Source organism: Diabrotica undecimpunctata, chromosome 2, assembly GCF_040954645.1.
Source record: "Diabrotica undecimpunctata isolate CICGRU chromosome 2, icDiaUnde3, whole genome shotgun sequence".
Classification (NCBI taxonomy): domain Eukaryota; kingdom Metazoa; phylum Arthropoda; class Insecta; order Coleoptera; family Chrysomelidae; genus Diabrotica; species Diabrotica undecimpunctata.
In genome coordinates this window covers 153,423,166-153,443,132 of record NC_092804.1, presented here as the reverse complement: position 1 = coordinate 153,443,132, position 19,967 = coordinate 153,423,166, and the positions used below count along the sequence as shown (strand labels likewise).

General features: G+C 32.0%; 2 protein-coding genes across 4 annotated transcripts in view; one reads left to right on the top strand and one right to left on the bottom strand.

Annotated features, from left to right (window-relative positions):
* Window positions 1–19,967, bottom strand: part of LOC140435073 (organic cation transporter protein-like) — a 129,950-nt gene that overhangs the window by 34,859 nt on the left and 75,124 nt on the right. For all 3 annotated transcript variants that reach the window (XM_072523767.1, XM_072523770.1, XM_072523768.1), the window contains exon 3: window positions 563–755. In XM_072523767.1, the coding sequence (XP_072379868.1) occupies window positions 563–755 (193 nt within the window). The remainder of the gene's footprint in view (window positions 1–562; window positions 756–19,967) is intronic.
* On the top strand, window positions 6,934–12,347 carry LOC140435075 (probable N-acetyltransferase 14). Its single transcript, XM_072523772.1, has 5 exons — window positions 6,934–7,157; window positions 7,744–8,043; window positions 9,173–9,252; window positions 10,662–10,796; window positions 12,132–12,347. Exons 1-5 carry the CDS (start codon window positions 7,035–7,037, stop codon window positions 12,226–12,228), a joined length of 735 nt encoding a protein of 244 aa, XP_072379873.1. The 5' UTR covers window positions 6,934–7,034; the 3' UTR covers window positions 12,229–12,347.

The window sequence follows — 19,967 nt, the reverse complement described above, 5'->3', positions numbered from 1 at the left end:
TTAAGTTCTCTACCACACAGTCCTTCCATCTTCTACTCCGTCTTCCTCTATCTTTTTTGCTCAACTTCTAAAAGCTCTATCCTTCGTCCTATGCAGTTCTCGTTTCTCTGTCTGACGTGGCCAAACCATTGCAGTCTTTGTTCTTAAAGGTTTTTTGAGACTTTATTCACCCCTGCTCTTTCCCTAATCACGTCGGTCCTGATTTTGTTCATTCTAGTCTTACCCAGCATCCACCGTAACATTTTCATTTTAGCTACGTCCATCTTCTTTTTGAAGTTCTAAATGTAACATGAATGGCAAGGCTTACAAATTCTTTTTTGGTAGAATTAGGCACATGCAAACTTTGTAATAGAAAGAAGTACAACAGACTAAAATAAGGCAGAGATTGGACAGACAGAATATGCAGCATACATCTACAATTAAAAGGCATTATATACACCAAAATGGGGGCTCATATCTGAAATGCGAGAGAATAAAGCTCCCGTATTCTTACATTGACTACCGGGATGGTTATACTTCTAGGTAGGTAATTTTTTAATAACAAAGTTTATAGTAAACTTACCTCTATCACAGACGTATATCCATATATTTCATGATCAAAAATATAAGATTCACATGGTTTTGTTTTGTTATTTGTATCATAAATCTCGCAAGATGAGTATTTTTTGTGGAGAGTATCTATCGGATAATACAAAGACAACGTCGTGTCATTTAAATGATAACTAGAATTATCTGTTTCATGTGGTAATTTACATCTGAAAAAAAAAAAAAACTTTTTGTTAAAATCCTTTATAAAAGGTCTATAAATTAAAAAACCCAAACGGACTATGATATGAAGAAAAAACGTTTTTGGAATCCATATTCCATCATCAGTGTCTAGGTGTACATGTTTTGAGCCACTAAATATCTGGGTAAAAACTCGGTAAAAGTTATATGTTACAATTTAGTTTACATTATTTAGTTTTATAAATAAGGATGTTCAGTGACTGGTACAGTACACAAAAAATGGACAAATGTGATCTACAGAATTATAGACCTATATCGTTGCTCAGTCAAGTATACAAACTATTTATGAGAATTATTAACAACCGGTTAACCTACAAAATGGACAATTGCCAACCGGTTGAACAGGCTGACTTCCGCAAAAGATATAGTACATCAGACCACCTGCTGACAATGAGAACATTGATAGAAAAGGCAAATGAATACCAACTACCCGTATTTCTTGCCTTCGTCGATTATAAAAAGGCATTTGATAGTATAGAGATGTGGGCCATAGAACAAGCTATTAATAATTGTAGAATAGATTCGAGATATAGGCAACTAATACATAATATATATGAAAATGCAACTATGATAGTACAACTAGACGAAAATACAAATCCCATCCCCATGGGACAAGGAGACGTAATATCGCCAAAGCTTTTCAACCTAGCTCTAGAAGACGTCTTCAAAACTACAAATTGGTCAACCTATGGCATTAACATTAATGGCAACAAGTTAAACCACCTCAGATTCGCTGACGACATAGTGATTATAGCGAGCACATTCGACATTCGAGCAACTGTAAATTATGATGGGAGAATTAGCAGCCAGCTCCCAATACGTCGGCCTAAAAATGAATATGAAAAAAAAAATAATGACAAACACAGATGATCCCAGACGTATAACTATAAATGGCAGTGAGATAGAACAAATCCATTAATATATCTACCTAGGCCAAATCCTGAACCTTGACAAAGAGAACCAAAGTGCGGAAATTACTAAAAGAGCAAGACTAGCATGGGCAGGATTTGGAAAACTTAGTTGGATACTTAAGAATCGCAAAATACCCCAATACTTGAGGAGCAAAGTGTTCAACCAATGCATCCTTCCTATCACGACATATGGATGTCAAACCTGGACCCTAACCAAGGCAGACATGAATAAACTAGCCACAACAGAAAGAAGCATGGAAAGAGCAATGTTAGGTATACGACCGTCCGATAAAAAGAGGAACGACTGGGTAAGATCCAAAACAAAAGTCCAGGACATAACAACAAAAATTGCCAAACTTAAATGGAGCTTCGCGGGCCACACTGCTAGCAAAAAGACCAACGTTGGAATACTACAATATAACATTGGAGACCTTATGACAGTACACGACCAAGAGGAAGACCACAGATGAGATGGGTTGATGGCATTAAAAGAATAGCTGGAACAAATTAGAAATATGTTGCTCAGGATAGAGACCGATGGAAGGAGTTGGGAGAGGCCTATGTCCAAAAATGGACGACAGAAGGCTAAGAAGAAGAAGATGCATCTTCTATATAAAAATTATGTTTTCACGGCTTTTTAATTTTTTACCCACTTTGAAAACATACTTGAAAATTCTTTTGATATACAGGTCGGAATTAAATCACCATTAGGGCCGGAATTACTACTAATGTTTCAACTTAAGACGCAATTACAGTTTTTTGCATTTTAGTAAAAACATCTTTTTTTGTCGAATAAAAACACATTTTTCATTTTTTTATTAATTATTTTGATAAAGAAAACATCAAGTTATCAAATATACTTTACACCAATTTTCTCTATTATTTCGTTTCCTTAATATTTACGTCTAAAGTCAAATATTCCTTACCTGGGCCGTTATTAGGTCGGTATTTAATTGTTTATAATTCAAAAATACCAAGATGTATGTAGATATATATTTATTAATTTATCAAAATATAACTAAATACACTAGTACCTATTTCTAGTTTCTTTTTACTTAGATGTAAAAAAATTGACTCATTTATATTGCATTTTAATATCGTCCAATAAAAAATCGAACCCAACCGGTCAACAAATTCAAAGTTTCAAACAACGAATACTTGTTCTGTAATTGTCTCGACCCGCCCACATAATTCTGCAGTTGTTATTAGTAGTTCATCGGTACTATTTATCACACCCATTAATAGACTGTATCATCGAAAATCGTATCATAATATTACTTGTTAAGTTAATCACACCTACAAAGGCGTATCAATTTTTGTTACAGTGTTTTACAAGTGTGGAGGAAACAACAGGAATTTATTAGTTTTCAAAGTTCTTATTAAGCATGAAAATTAATATACTTTTCTTCTTTTTAGATATTTTTAACTCTCGTTTTCCACTCAATGTGGAAAAATCAAAATATTGAATTTATCTATTGGTGTTGCAATAGGTACTAGGTTTATTTGATGAATGTTGGGTAAAATAATGTCCCCAGAGTGGACGAATCACAGCGAAGATTGTCAGTCTGGCCGACCAATTAAATTACTAGGGTTCTTATTTACTGCAATTGTATTGGCCTTCCGACGGAAGATCGCTGCAGACATACAACCAAGAAATGCATAAAAAGCAGCGTACCTTCCGATCGGGATCAAGCTAGTCTTAATCTTGATACTGTCAAGACCTATTTTGGCTGAGTAGCCCACTTCAAGAAACCTCTGCGTTTTTATTTCTCAACTATACCAAATTTCATCGAACTACAAGAAGAAAGTTCTATAGCTCTCTGCACAGTGTTCGGATAGACCATCGACGATTAGGAGTAAATAGAAGCCCGAGCGGACTTGGAATTACTCCTCAATCGGTGAACGAGCTGGTGGCTTTATTGGTGGCCATTTCACGAGAGGTGGCGTTACGAAGTGAGCTCTTCGCTATTGAGCGTGATTGCGAGAATAAATAAAAGTCCCGAAGGGCTTACAATTATTCCGCAATCCAGGCTAGTCGAAGAGTCGAAGGCTTGAGGAGCCGGCGATGATATTCGAGGTGTCTGCGGTGCGTAGAATATTTTCAAATATTTTATGTAAAATAAATATATATATTCAAGTGTAAGAAATTCGAACTGATAAAGTATTCTACACTGCCGGTAGCACCTTGTTGACATAAGAGCCCCCTGTTAACCTCTCGCTAAGTATAAGTTGAGGATACATAACTCCTGGAGTAACTAGAGGATGGTTCAACTCAACTTCGTTCCTACTCAGGAGCGGAGGTTGGAAACTATCCTGGTACTCCGGGTAATATGGAGGATGGTCCAACCGTACGACAATAACTTGAATATGATATAGTTACTCACACATATAATAGAAAATCCGATAAAAGTGCGTTTTTATCATTTCTGAAGAATACATAAGGTAGCATAAGCTAGGAATTGAATAATTACATACCAATAGCTGTCGTAATAATTATTATTTCTTAAAGATTTGAAAATATTTTAAAATATATATTGGCATGGTATTATATTTGAATTCAAAGTCCTTAATATTCCAAAATCAATTTCGTTTTCAATAGGAAAAATCTACAACTCATACACTTGTTGAAGGAATTGAAAATCTAGTAACTACTACTATTTTGAGTCACGCATGATATATGAATCAGTGGAGAAATAAATAGAAGAGGCCTATGGCCAGAAATGGGTTGAAGAAGAATAATAATAAGTCGTAAATTAGTTATATTTCTTTTGTAAAAGATTTGTATAAACTGTTGAAAAATGTAGATCCGCTGTTGATATTATAAGTTTGCTGTAAGTTTAGTATACATCGAGTTAGAATCTACAGGGTGGTCCTTAAGTAATTGTACAAACAGAAACCATAGATTCTGCACTTTAAAATATTACGATTTAAGCCAACTTGCTTTAATAAAATGTTGATATTAATAAAGATACAGGGTGTTAAAGTGGAAATTTAAAATTTTATTTTTCGCTAAAACTTTTATGTATGTAAATATTTTTGGACAAAAATTTACAGTTGGATGCTTTTGAGTAGGACAAATTATAATTTTATACATACGTTAATGTAACTAATAGAGGGCGCCACATATGCCACATGTGTGGCATAAATTTACGCTTAAATTTTTTGCTCTTTCAAGTTAGCTCTATTTGTGTTAAAAAATATAAAAGATACATTATTTTTACAAAGAAAAGGTATACTTGTTAGTAACCTAAAAATGCAACGGTTTTCGAGATAATCGCATTTTATAAGTCAGCTTCATAATAATTCTTGTTTGATATTTATGCGGTAAAACACTGAATACCTGTAGATAAGCATAATTCATAGTTTATTCTTATTAAAACAACTCAAAGATGATAATGTAACATCAGAAAGTGTCTTATTGGAGAAAAGATTCTTCATCTTCTTCTTTAGGTGCCGTGTCCGTATTCAGACGTTGGCCGTCATCATGTTTACAATTTCCCTTTTCTATCGCTTTTTAAGTTTTTATAAAGGCGTTTTATTACTTTTTCTCTATTGTAAAATGCTAAAAAAACAACGTATGTGGTTTATTCAAGATGGTACACCACCACATTCTAGAGAGAAGGTACTTAGAACATACTTAAATACATCTTTTCTGAACGTTGGATTGGTCGTGGTAGTCGTATTCCTTGGCAATGTGGTGAGATATTGATATAATTATTTAATTCATAAAAAATCCGAAAAGAGTACTTATTATTCGTTACGTAAATTGTTTACCCATTTTTATTATGACAAATAGAAACTAGAGCACAGGTATTGAATAACACATATGTGTCTTGTTTCATAATACTTTTGTTACAAATCTAACCTTAATCATTAGGTAACATCATCGTTGGCATAATAACCGATATTGTTATAAATATAGTAAACACACAGACAATTTAGTTCAGCATAATATTAGTTCGTTAGTAAATCATAATAGTCCATTTGTTCGAGATGTAATATAGTTACTCGTAAGCTGTAACGTAATCATATAAATAAGTAATGTCATCGATAGGTTATTCCCTGTGTATAGAAGTAACCAATGAACGAGATACATCACAGTTTAATACATTATTTAACCTCTGCGCAAATAAGATATACTTCCATAATATACCATAATATTTGGATATGTATCCAGAAGAATATATTCATCCATTATACATTATAGCCACCACGTAGCCCAGAATTTAATCCGCTTGATTTTAGTGTATGGGGCGCATTAAAACAACGTGTCTATAAGAATCCCATAAACATTCGCAACCAACTATGGGAAGAAATAAATACTGCGCAGTATCTTTAGGACCAATGATGCTATTTAATATGAGAGGATCTTTCATGGAATATATTGACAAATGAATTTAAGAAAATGGTGGACATATCAAACACTTACTTTGACAAAAAGTTATGTTATTTAGTTTACCTATTTCTTAATTTGGTTTGTAAACAACATGTTTTGATTATGACTTTAATTTAACATAAAACGTAAAATGTTTGATGTAAAATCCTATTATTATGTTATTTTGTCAAATCCTATTATTAATTATCCTGCTGATATATTTATTTTATTTAATATTTCGTTAACTATTAACTTTAGTTAAAGGTATTTTATACCAAAATTCAGAAGTATTAATGTTTTTGTCTATTTTTTCTTCGTTGCCTGGAGTAATTGCCTTAAATCCAAATTATGCAGCTGATTGGCAAAATGCGATTATCTCGAAAACTGTTTTAAAGTTATTAACAGGTATACCTTTTTTTTGTTAAAGTAATGTATCTTTAATATTTTTTGTCCCAAATACAGGTGCCTTAAAGAGCAAAAAAGTTAAGTGCAAATTTATACCGCATATGTGGCGCCCTCTATCAGTTACATCAAAGTGTGCATCAAATTATAATTTCTCATATTTAAATGTACACAGTTGTAAATTTTTATACATAAATGTTTATAAACATGAAGGTTATAGCGAAAAATAAAATTTTAAATTGGCACTTTAACACCCTGTATCTTTCTTAATATCAACATTTTATTAAAGCAATTTGGCTTAAATCGTAATATTTTAAATTGTAGAATCTACTGTTTCTTTTTGTACAATTACTTAAGGACCACCCTGTAGATTCTAACTCGATGAACCTATATCACCGAAGTCACTGAATATGATTGTGGTCGAGGCCACAAATTGACAATCAATGAAAGGAAGACGAATTATACCATTGTATTTAGGTTTTGTGTTTTTGGTTTTGTTGACATTTGTATTTTATAAGTAGAAATACGATTCGTTCTAAGTTTAATCAATTCTATAAGTTATGAGTTATTATATTGTAATAAGAGAAAAAAGAAATGAAGACACACCTGCAGTATCGGAGGTTGTCCGTAGCGGTTATTTGTCTACTGTTACAAATTCTTGGATAAATGCTTTATTTCAAGAGGTATTCTATTTCTAATTACAACTGTTTCTTAATAATTTCTCGAAAGCCAGATTATATCTCAGAACTAGTCATAATATGCAATATCTATGGTTGAAGTCATTTTACTTACAATAAGTTAAAAAAACATGTTTTAAAATTGAAGATTTATATTATACAATATTATACACTTAAGCTTTTGAATCAAAATGATATAAAAAACTACAATCTTGTACTTCTTTATCTCAATCTACTTACAAAACAAATTATTTTTCATCCTAAGACTTAAGCTGGTATTCGTATCATTAGTAAATTAAAGGTTTGGTCTCGGTTGTAATAGATTCTTAGTATCCAAATGTTTTGCAAAAGTTTTCGCCTTATTTATGATGATTTTATCTTAACGAATTTTAGCCTATCTTCATATTGCTAAATATTAAGAAAGTACTCATATTCGTATTTACTTTATATTGAATAAATTTGGAATATATAACCAATAGGTCTACTAGTATTTACTGAACATATTTGTGACTTCTGATAATAAATCTGAAGTAAATCACATGAAATACAGTAATTGCTTTCTACACACTTTATTCAATTGTAATAATTTTAGATAACATTCCAATTAATGGTGCTATCATCTGCCTTTCTTTATATATGTTTTGGAGTACCATTGCAATATAGCTTGATGTCAATACCCATTGTTTTATTAGGTACATATATTGTTATATACTTATCCTTATTTATGAAATCTGCCCAAATTTTGTATGAAAAACCAACCTTAAACTGTTGGGTAGCTGAAGCATATGAACCTTATTTTTTTATGAAGAAACCAGAAACCTGTTGGTATAAAATTATCCAGGAAGATGATATTGAAATGAAGGTTATTAATAAGGAAGGCTATCATAGAAAGGTAAGTATGTCAACTAGTACAATTTTTAAAAAGATTTTGTTGTGTAGTAAGCACATTTTTACATTACCTGTAAATTAAAATGGCATCTTTAATATATATTGTCACATAAGTCTCACACCAAAACATCTCTGGTATGTTATCTGGTATATAGTCCTACATAAATGAATATATTAGGCCTGTGCCAACAGTATACGATTTTAATTTATCACTTCAAGCTAAAATGTTTCAAGAGCCTGTGAGACATAATAATTAAAGAAAATTGTAGTTTGAGTGGGCATAAACAAAGGAGCAATCTTAGTATCAGGAAATTTGTATTTTTTGAAAATGGTTGCTAATGGTAAAAAATCTTTAAAAGATCATGACTATTGACAAGCTATGGTTTCACAGCAGTTATGATCCATCATGAAATAAATTAAAAGTCTTCACAGTCAAAGCTACAGTGAGGTGAAAAGCCCATTTTTGGATGGGCAACTAGTCCATAAATCCTATTTAGTAGTATTTATGTAAAAATAAATATCATTATCATAAAAGTAATTTTGTATTTTTGATAAAGATATCGCGACTGAAAAAAAAAAGAGTGATTCTAAACATATCATAACTATCTAACAAATCAGCCTGAACTGATCAAACACATATGGCAAAATGTATATTGGATGGACATAGCCAATAGATCTGAAGTTCTGAGGAAAATAAGCAGGAATCAGCTCACAATCATAAAAAGCTTTCTTACTTGTGTGTGTGAGTGACAGTCATAGGACATCTGCATACAATGGGGCAGTACATGGAGACTTAAGTTGCAGATTCTATAGCAGAGAACTTTAAATAGTCAGCCATATCTTACTCAACTGTGAGGCACTAGATCGCAGGCAGCAAACAATTTTTGGAAACCACCAACTGACTCCAAATATACATGGTACCTATCCACCAGACCTGTATAAGCTGTCAATATCATGAATAAAATGAAAAATGTATAATAATCCAATTAGCTGCAGTTCAAGTGGTTTATAACAGATGGCTTGAATGGTTTTAAAATATTTTTAAATAAAATTTTTAAGCAACAGTCCTGGAATTCTTTTATCATTGCTCCTATGTATTATTATTTTCTATCTGTATATATTTTCTTGTCTAGATTATAGGGACAATAGCTGTGATGCAGCATTTACAAAAAGAAGACTGGGCTTGGTTGTTCAGATTAGTTGTTGACCAAAGGTAAGATATAATTTTAATTTGATTTTTCGATTTATTTTCATATATAACTAAACTGGAGATTTCAGATGTCAAATTATCAAGATTTTTATTGATGCATTTTTTTTCTCAATGAAATAGAAAATAATATGCTTCAATGACTTCCTTGAATTTTTCCATGACTAAATTTCTTCACATAGTTAAATTAAATAACTGTCTACAAGTTACAGATCATTGAAAAACCATAACCAATACCAAAAAATATTCTTTAATATTTACCAAAGATATTTTTCAATTGAAAGTTCAAGATTGATACAGGAAGAATTTTAAACTAAAAAGGAGTAAAATATAGTCTTATACAAGAAAATTAATAAATACTATTACAAAATCTGAAATAAAATTTAGTGTTTTGATAATACTGCTAAATTTTTAATTAAATAATTAGTGAAAATGTACAATATGTAGAAGCTAGACTAATTTTACTAGGTGAGATTGAAATTGGCTATGTTGTTTGAAGGAAAACCTGCCTGTTCACTAGATTAGTAAAGGTTAGGAATAAGTATTAAGGAAAAGTACTTTTTTAGATAGGAAAAAAATTGTAATATTTACATCAGCATAAAATTGGTTAATAAAGTAATGTAAGTTGCATACATTTGACGAAAATCATGCAATTCGGTAATAATTTAGTTATAGAAATCAATTGCATATTTATTTATTGACTTATTTCATTTTTCAGAAATTATTCTTTTTGTCAGTTTCAATGTTTTTATAAATTATTAAGAACTTGATAAGAACTCCTTATTAAAGTTGTCTGTTCGTCTATCTGTGATAACTCTTGAAGTAAAATTACTAGAGTTGTGAAACTTATACATAGTTTTCTCTTGGTATAAGGAAACCCTATTAAATTTGGGGAAATTGGTTTTTTTCTTCTTAAATAAATATTCAATAATTCTGTTGGCTCCTCCGAATACTTTTATTTATTAATAACTTAAAAAGAGTTAAATTTACATTTGATGGTTATTTTAAGATTGCTCTTAAAATGCTCTTGATTTCTTGTGGCATCTTAATTCAATTTACTATTTTTATTGGGAATAAGCCACAGTTTTACTTTAAAACCGAGTTTATTTGACGTTTTGATTTCCACTTCCGAAATTGTTCTCAAAATACAAACATTAATAAATTAAACAAATTTTGTTTTTTGTTACTTGGTGAAAAATTCTTCTAATAATTTAATTTTATATGATTCATTCATATTGACAGTTCAGACATATATTATTCATTTTCAATTAGATGACTTTAAAATTATGTTGCCAATATTTTTGATTGCGTTTCTGGGACGACTTTATTGTAAGATAGTTCATTCCATTACATGAAATAAATTTTAACTTACGAATATCCGTCAGAATCATAGCATGTAAACTTTTATTTTGTAGATACCGACGGAAAGGAATAGGATTAAAATTGGTAAATGTTGTAAAAGATTGGTGCAAGCAGAATCATTTTAATAGCATTGAACTCGCCATAAGTGAATGCCAAGAAGGAAGTAGAGAACTTTTTAATAATGCTGGGTAAATATTTGATTTAACATTATGGCATTTATCAAACAACAAAATATTTCTTAAATGTTATTGGTGATACTTTTGATTTTAATTGACTCACAATTTATTTTTTTTAACTTCCTTTTATTGCAATCTGTTGTCAATATAACAATAAACAATATGTTTTAAAGACAGAAAAAGTGACACCGTCTAGCCTATATGCCATATTTAGTTTACATTAGCACATTTTTGACTTTTATACAAATGAGTAACTTCTATCTAGTTCCTAGCGGTGGAGAGATCTAGAGGATCCAACCTTTTAAGTCTTTTAAGAAAAGGTGGCGTCAGGAGTTCGTTGGCGCGTGGATGTGGATGAAATGATAGTTTCTTAAAGTAGTTTGTACACTAAGTGGCGGTTGCTTCATTAACAGTTTTACCATTCAGGTCATGGTGAATAACATTGTTTGGCACATACCATGGGGCATTGCAAACATTACGACGGACTTTGGATTGGAATCTTTGTAGTATTTGCATATTTGTATTACTGTTAGTTGCTCAGATTTGAATTCTGTACATCCATACCGGTCGTAGTATTGCCTTATATAGAAGAAGTTTGTTTTGGATACTTAAACGTGACACTTTTTGTATTCTTCTATTAATTTTCGCATCATATATTCAGTATCCTCACGATCTTGTGCATGAAGTATTTGGTCATCTGCAAAGCACAATGTATACATCCTTATATTATTGAGAAGTATACCTATATTTTTACATTTTCGTTTCCAAATTTCTAAAGCTTTTTCTATATAGATTTTAAAGAGCATCGATGACAAACAGTAACAGTATCATTGCTTTAGTCCTTTGTTAACCTTGAAATTCTCTGAAAGAGACTCTTGATCTTATTCTGGCAGTGTTGTTTTGGTACAGTTTCTGGACAGCTTTTATAAGGGCGCTATTTATAGTCGTTTGAGTAGCGATTCCCAAACTTTTTGTTGAGGAAAGCGCTGTCATATGCTTTTCTGAGATCCAAATATACAAGGTTAGTTACCTGGCTTCTAATATATATACCTAATCTATTTTCCGTGGTACATGTTTTCCTAACCAGTTTGTAGTAGCATATTTGAAATAAATATAGTTTTCCTAGCTGAAAATATTGTACTATAAATTAAAAACTCTCTCTCTCTCTCTCTCTCTCTCTCTCTCTCTCTCTCTCTCTATATATATATATATATATATATATATATATATATATATATATATATATATATATATATATATATATATATATATATATATATATATATATATATATATATATATATATATATATATATATATATATATATATATATATATATGTTTTAGGTTCGAAGTAAAACAAATGTACCACAAAAAGCTATTCAGTTCAGTTGTGACGTTGCAGATGTTCCAGTTAATGTGTGAAGTAAGATCGACTTTCTGAAATATTAAGACTGTTTAAAACATTCCGAATTTCAGCGTTTCTTTTGAATAAAAATAATTATTTTAAACATACAAATGATAAAGTTTTGTATTTATTTTTAATAAAAATTGTACAACATATTTAAATTTCTTCATTTATTCTTCTGCGTAAATCAAATAACAAAGATATTGACTGCGTTCAATTCTGATCGCACTCACTTATAAAAGAGCAGGCACGAATAATTTTGATGTGAGTCTGACGCTTTTATCTATGGCATACAATAAATAAGAACGTTTGTAATATGATCGACGCTTGTAACACAATACAAATGCTTTGAAGGAGAATGAAGATAAAATGAAACCATGATGTCAAATGGGAAACAAACAAATAAAAATAGTACGGCATGCAGATATCGCAGTTCTAATAGCGAATAATTAAGACCACCTATAAAGAATGTTACATCAGTTGAATACTAAGGTTAAGGAATTCAACATGAAAATATCGCCACAAAAAAAACAAAAAGTCTAATAGTATTAAAAAGAACCAATGAGCTGCAAACTATAGATTGAAAACCAACTGGTAATGAAATTTAAATACCTTGGAAGTAAGTTATCGCGTAATATTGAACCACTGAGAGCACAAGTGATAATAGTAAGCAGAACACGGGATAACTCAAAGATACAATATGGAGTAGGAAATTTTCGCAAATAGATCTACAAACGTGCATATACTAATTTGTAATCCGTGTTCACAATCTTGACTGCTACTTTAATGCTGTTATATCGTGTAGCTTTTTTGAAATTCCGTTCTGTGTGAAGTATTAATTCGCGTATTTCAAATTCCATCATGTATATGTGCCTTTCGAATGAAACTGAATAAGTCATATGTGTCACTTTCTTTTTTATGTGTTCAGCACATAAGAAAGAAATAACACCAGCTTTTAGAACAAACAACAAGAACTTAGGCAAATATATTAAAAACAACAAGAGAAAAATAAAAAGCACTTACACAGTGGTGTATACAAACTTAAATGTGGCGACTGCCCAAAAACTTACATTGGTCAAACTGGTAGAACTTTTAACAAACGTATAGCAGAACATAAAAGGGCTTTCAATAATAGAAAAACATATTCTACAAACACACTTCACCTTCCAGATCATAATCATTCTTTCAATGCCGAATTTCAATTTCAAATCACGTATAAAAATTATTTTAACAGTATTTTGTACATGTCATGTCAACTAAATGTTAATTTTGCTAACCTGAATATATATTTTTATATAAACATTAATTTATTACAATTAAATTTGAGACATCTCAATATTTCTATTTCCCTGCCCTTAATCACAAATATTTGTCTATCAAACGGACACTAAACACACAAAAGAATCGGAAAATTAGCGAGTACCAAAAATACAGTAATAGTGCACGTTAAATAATGACATGAGGTTTCGTTCGCATGTATCCAAAATTTTCGATTTGCAAGTTAGCGTGTACCCAGACACAGCGTATCAAAATTTGAAGAAATGTTCGAACAAATAAAGCAACATGATACATTGTTTAATTTTCTCAACGACCTATATAATTTCTTTAAAATGGAAAAATCAATTAGGTCTGAAAAAGAGCTCTTAACAATATTTTATGTGATTCAGCGAAAAATGAAAAGGATATCATAGGTCAAGATTATATGATGAAATTGGCAATTTTGTAGCTATATTTCCCTGAAATATAGCTACAAAATTACCTGTGACAGTAGTTAGGTAATGAGAAAATAACCATTTCGAAACTTAAAATAAAAAATTATCTACGATCCATAATGGGACAAAAAAGGCTTTCAGATTTATCCATCATTATTATTGAAAAGGATATTTTAGAAAATATAGATGTGTCTGACATTGTTAAAATATTTGCCTTAAAAAACTAGAAAAGCAGAGTTTACTATACTTATTAGTAAATATGTCCTGTCCTGTACTTATATACTCAGTGACATTAGAAGTGTTAGATATTTCGTCGCTTTCCACGGCGGCGTCTTACCATTCCACGACCATCATGCATTCCTAAACAGAATCGTGATTCATCGCTGAATGCTACATTACGCCATTCTGCCATCCAATGCTGCCGTTCTCTGCACTAATTCAAACGTTGATGACAGTGGTCCGCAGTCAAAGGAAGCATTAGTCGTGAGCGGAATTAAACCAGTCCAAAGGCTCGAATGCGACGGTATAGTGTACGCATACTAGCAGGTTTATATACTACTCCAAACCATTGGTCAGCAATTTGAAGCATAGTAGCAAAACGGTCTCGCAGAGCCAGTAATCGAAAGCGCCTATCTTGACGCTCTGTGGTACGCCTCGGTTGACCAGTTGGTCTTCTTCGTGTTCCTCTACCTTCGTTTGTCCACACACGACAGACACGCATAACCGTCATTGCCGTACAATGAACACGACGGCCAATTTCGCGATACGACAAACCCATATCTCTATACGCAATAATTCTACTGTCAAAATTGCTAAGATGCTGGTAATTTTGGTGTCGTCGAACTCGAAGTGATTTTATTACACTTAATACAATTAGAGTGAGGAATAATAACTAAAAATTTCTATACCAACTGGTTTTCACAAATCGGTCTCTTCACAAAAAAATTTAAAGATAAAACTTTTACTATTTTTACAAAAAGTAGAAAAGATAAAACAATGGTATTGTTATTATAGCATGTTTTAAATATATTCAATCTGTTGCCAAAAAATTAAGTTCAAGAAATTATTCCTTCTATGTGTAACACTTCTAATGTCACTGAGTATATTTCTATATTTATTCCTTCAATATGAAACATTATATGCTGCTTACAATTTTTTTAATGTAAAATTATTTTAACTTCTTGATTTACAAATGCTTATAAACTTTCGGGAAGGTTGGGTTTGGGAAGGGCGGCTAAATTATTCTCGCGCTCGGACGGCAGCCTACCTTAGGAACGGCACTGGAAGTACCTATTTGCCAAACATTTAAAAAAGCTATATTTTTAATACTAGAGTACATTTCTATTGCATAAATTAATATAGGCAAATCTTTTATTGTTGCGTTATCTTTTAGATTCTTATAATGTAGCATTTTTTTCTCCTTATCTTTATATATTTAAATAATAAAATAATATTAAGTAAATTTTGTATATAATCCACATTTTTTATTATATATCACATGTTTCTCATAAAAGATTTATGACAATGACATTTTTCATTAATCCATTATGACTGATATTATTTTTTTGTTGTAATACTATGTATTTTTAAATTTTTGGATTAATTAGTGGTAGAAACAAACTAAAAAATAGCTTTTTTACAAAAAAAAATTTTTAATGCATAAAAAACGAAGTTACATATAAGAAACGCTAGGCTCTTATGTAGATTTTAACGAGAATTTGTCTGAAATATTATATTACATTCCAAAGACATGCCAACATCACATTTGTTGCACATAGTTTTCGTACTGGAAAAACAACCTTCTCCAGCACAATGTCTCCCCTTCTTGTCAGGTATGGTAGTCATAAGATGATTTCTCCCATTTATATTGAAGTTCGTTAGTTCGTCGCAAATTCTATTCAAAGAAATACTGGACCTCGAAAAAACGGCCTTCCACCTCTTTAAGATTGATTTTGGTACATTTGAAGGTAAGCTTGAGCTACACTCTGGGCCAAAATTAACCGGACACCTTTTAATATGTTATAGCCTTATTTCTTGACAATATCGTTATAATAATATGGTTGCTACACAGGTAAATTTTCATTGTATACCGGGTGTACGAATTAAACTGTGTTTTTTTTCTTAAAGTTTGCATCACCCTGTGGAATATTCTAGCATTTATAAAATATTGAAATTAAAACCTAACTATAGCCTCATGTTTTCTCAACATTTTGTTTTTTGATTCATTCGCTTATGTTGGATAATACAAAAGTGAGGTAGTTTAACAACTAGCCATGTTTTTCATCAATACAGACGATTTAACTCACCAGCAAAATTAAGCCCACCACCTTTATTATTGTTTTGTTTACATTACCTGTGACAGTTTGTTTCCTAAATTTGTGTCATCGAAGGATTTTTGACATATAGTCGTCGTACGACATTGTTGCAAATCTGTTTCCGTGTTAATAACAATTCTTGGACAATTTGTAATTAAAATACAATTTGTAATTAAAATTAACAATTAAAATTGTAATTTTATATCATTGTGAGCGAATATTGTTTAAGTTGAAATTTTAGTGCTTATTTATTGTTTGTGATTTTTAAAAATCGCTGGTATACTCGATGTACCCAGAACTACAGTACAAGATGCCATCAGACGATTTCGGGAGACAGGATCGTACAACCGCAGGCCAGGTCAAGGCCGAAAACGATGCACTTCAGTTCGAGATGACCGCTTGCACCGCTCCTGAAGCTTGTAGGTCTCTTCTTGAGGTGAGAAACGTTAGTGTGAGTAGACAAACGATTAGAAGAAGACTGTCAGAAATAAACTTGAGGGCTTTTCGTCCAGCTCGCGCACCACAATTGCTCCCACAACACCGTAGGGCTAGACTTCATTTTGCGCGAGAATATGCTAACTGGACTATGGCGGAATGGAAGAATATACTGTTCTCAGATGAGAGCAGAATAGCCCTAAAAGGTCCAGATGAACGTCAACGTGTCTATAGGCGTCAAAATGAAAGGTTTGCTGCATGCGCTATAACCGAAACAGTGGCTTACCGAGGAGGGTCAATAATGATTTGGGGAGGTATTTCTTACGAAGCGCGTACTGATCTTGTTGTGTTCGGTAGAGGCAGTGTGAATGTCCAAGTATACATGCAAGAAGTTCTCCAAGACCATGTCATGCCTTTTGCATCATTCATTGGTGATAACTTCAGACTAATGCATGACAATGCACGTTGCCATCCAGCAAGATCTACCCGTGAGTACCTTAATGAGGTCGGGATTCAAGTTCTACCATGGCCAGCGTACAGTCCCGATTATAACCCAATTGAGCATATCTGGGACAACCTCAAAAGACGGATAAGAGCAAGTATACCAGCCCCTGCATCCTTTGAAGAGCTGAAGACAGCTGCGCTAGAGGAGTGGCACAATATCCCCCAATCTGATATCCAGGATATCATGAATGGATTGCCAAACCGGCTCCAAGAAGTCCTAAGGGCTAGAGGCGGCAACACCCATTATTGATACCCATTTTTTTTCAATTAGACTTTGATTTCCAAAATATTGTTAATTTTTTTTACTTTTAATTTTACTGTACCAAATGACTTTTTTTCAAAAAGATTATTTTTTTTTCTTCTGCGGAGATAAAAATTGATAAAAAACATGTCTAGTTGTTAAAGCACCTAACTTTTGTATTATCCAACATAAGCGAATCAATCAAAAAACAAAATGTTGAGAAAGCATGAGGCTATAGTTACGATTTAATTTCAGTATTCTACAAATGCTAGAATATTCCACAGGGTGATGCAAACTTTAAGAAAAAAAAAAGTTTGATTCGTACACCCTATATACAATGAATATTTACCTGTTTAGCAACAATATTATTATAAAGATATTGTCAAGGAATAAGGCTATACCATATTAAAAATATCACTTAAATCGGACAACAATGTATAATTCTGCGAAACTCTAACTGAGATATATTGTGTTTTCTATACAAAAGCTATAAAAGTATCATTTACAGTTAGTAGCTGTATCTAAAGGCCGGTTTTCACGCTACGTCTTATTGTACGTTTTGGTGGATAGGACAAATCCTATACAATAAAACGTGGCATGTAAACAGCAAAACGTACGTCTTGTCGAATCGAAATGAAATCCAAGGCCAGATCGTAGAAATGATGGGAGAAGCATAGTTTAACGAGAACTGATAGGATAAAACGTTACGTGAAAATACATGTTCAGACAAGTCGTCCGATCTTGACTTATTTGAGGACAAGTTCCACTGCAGTTCGTTTCATTTTTCCCAAAAAAAGCCTCGATTTTCCGGCAAAACGGTGCATAATTTCTAGCCTCATGTTTAGATTTTTTTAATAATCAGCAAGTCACCCTTAATCGAAATAATTCAAATTTCAAACAAAATATTCACTTTTAATTTTCACGAAATTTTCAGCGAATACATACATCCAAGTGGAAATTTTTCTCACGAACCGTTAGATGTGGGAAAATTCTGCGTATGGCAGAAGAACGAGCGTCCAATTTTATGTAGAAAATGTCCATTCGATTGACTCTCGGACCAAAATTGACGCCAACATAGCCGATTAACGAAATTTGATAAAAATCCAATGGTCTACAGTTTTTTCGACGTTCCGGCAAAACGGTGCATAATTTCTAGCTACATGTTTATTTTTTTTAAACAGCAAGTCACCCTTAATCGAAATAATTCAAATTTTAAACAAAATATTCATTTTTAATTTTCACGAAATTTTCAGCAAATACAGACATTCAAGTGGAAATTTTTCTCACGAACCGTTAGATGTAGAAAAATTCTGAGTATGGCAGAAGAACGAGCGGCCAATTTTATGTAGGAAATATCCATTCGCTTGACTCTCGGACCAAAATTGACGCCAGTATAGCCGATTAACCAAATTTGATAAAAATCCAAGGGTACCCCCTTGGAAAATTTTTTCCAAATTTTACAAAAAAAAAATTTGGTTTAATGTTTTGGTACATGCACTTGGTCCAGCTTATTCCAAACATGTGTTTTTTTTCTGATCCCTGAACCCCAGTTTGCCGGAAAAGAGGAAAAATCGAATTAAAAAATCTACAGTTTTTTCGATTTTCCGGCAAAACGGTGCATAATTTTTGGCCACATGTTTAGATTTTTTTAATCAGCAAGTCACCCTTAATCGAAATAATTCAAAGTTCAAACAAAATATTCACTTTTAATTTTCACGAAATTTTCAGCGAATACATACATCCAAGTGGAAATTTTTCTCACGAACGATTAGATGTGGGAAAATTCTGAGTCTGGCAGAAGAACGAGCGTCCAATTTTATGTAGAAAATGTCCATTCGCTTGACTCTCTGACCAACATTGACGCCAATATAGCTGATTAACGAAATTTGATAAAAATCCAATGGTCTACAGTTTTTTCGATTTTCCGGCAAAACGGTGCATAATTTCTAGCCACATGATTATTTTTTTTTAAACAGCAAGTCATCCTTAATCGAAATAATTCAAACTTCAAATAAAATATTCACTTTTAATTTTCAAGAAATTTTCAGCAAATACAGACATCCAAGTGGAAATTTTACTCACGAACCGTTAGATGTAGAAAAATTCTGAGTATGGCAGAAGAACGAGCGGCCAATTTTTTGTAGGAAATGTCCATTCGCTTGACTCTCTGACCAACATTGACGCCAATATAGCCTATTAACCAAATTTGATAAAAATCCAAGGGTACCCCTTTGGAAAAATTTTTCCAAATTTTACAAAAAAAAAAAATTTGTTTAATGTTTTGGTACAAGCACTTGGTCCAGCTTATTCCAAACATGTGTTTTTTTCTGATCCCTTAACCCCAGTTTGCCGGAAAAGAGAAAAAAACGAATTAAAAAATCTACAGTTTTTTGGATTTTCCGGCAAAACGGTGCATAATTTTTAGCCACATGTTTAGATTTTTTTAATCAGGAAGTCACCCTTAATCAAAATAATTCAAAGTTCAAACAAAACATTCACTTTTAATTTTCACGAAATTTTCAGCGAATACATACATCCAAGTGGAAATTTTTCTCAAGAACCGTTAGA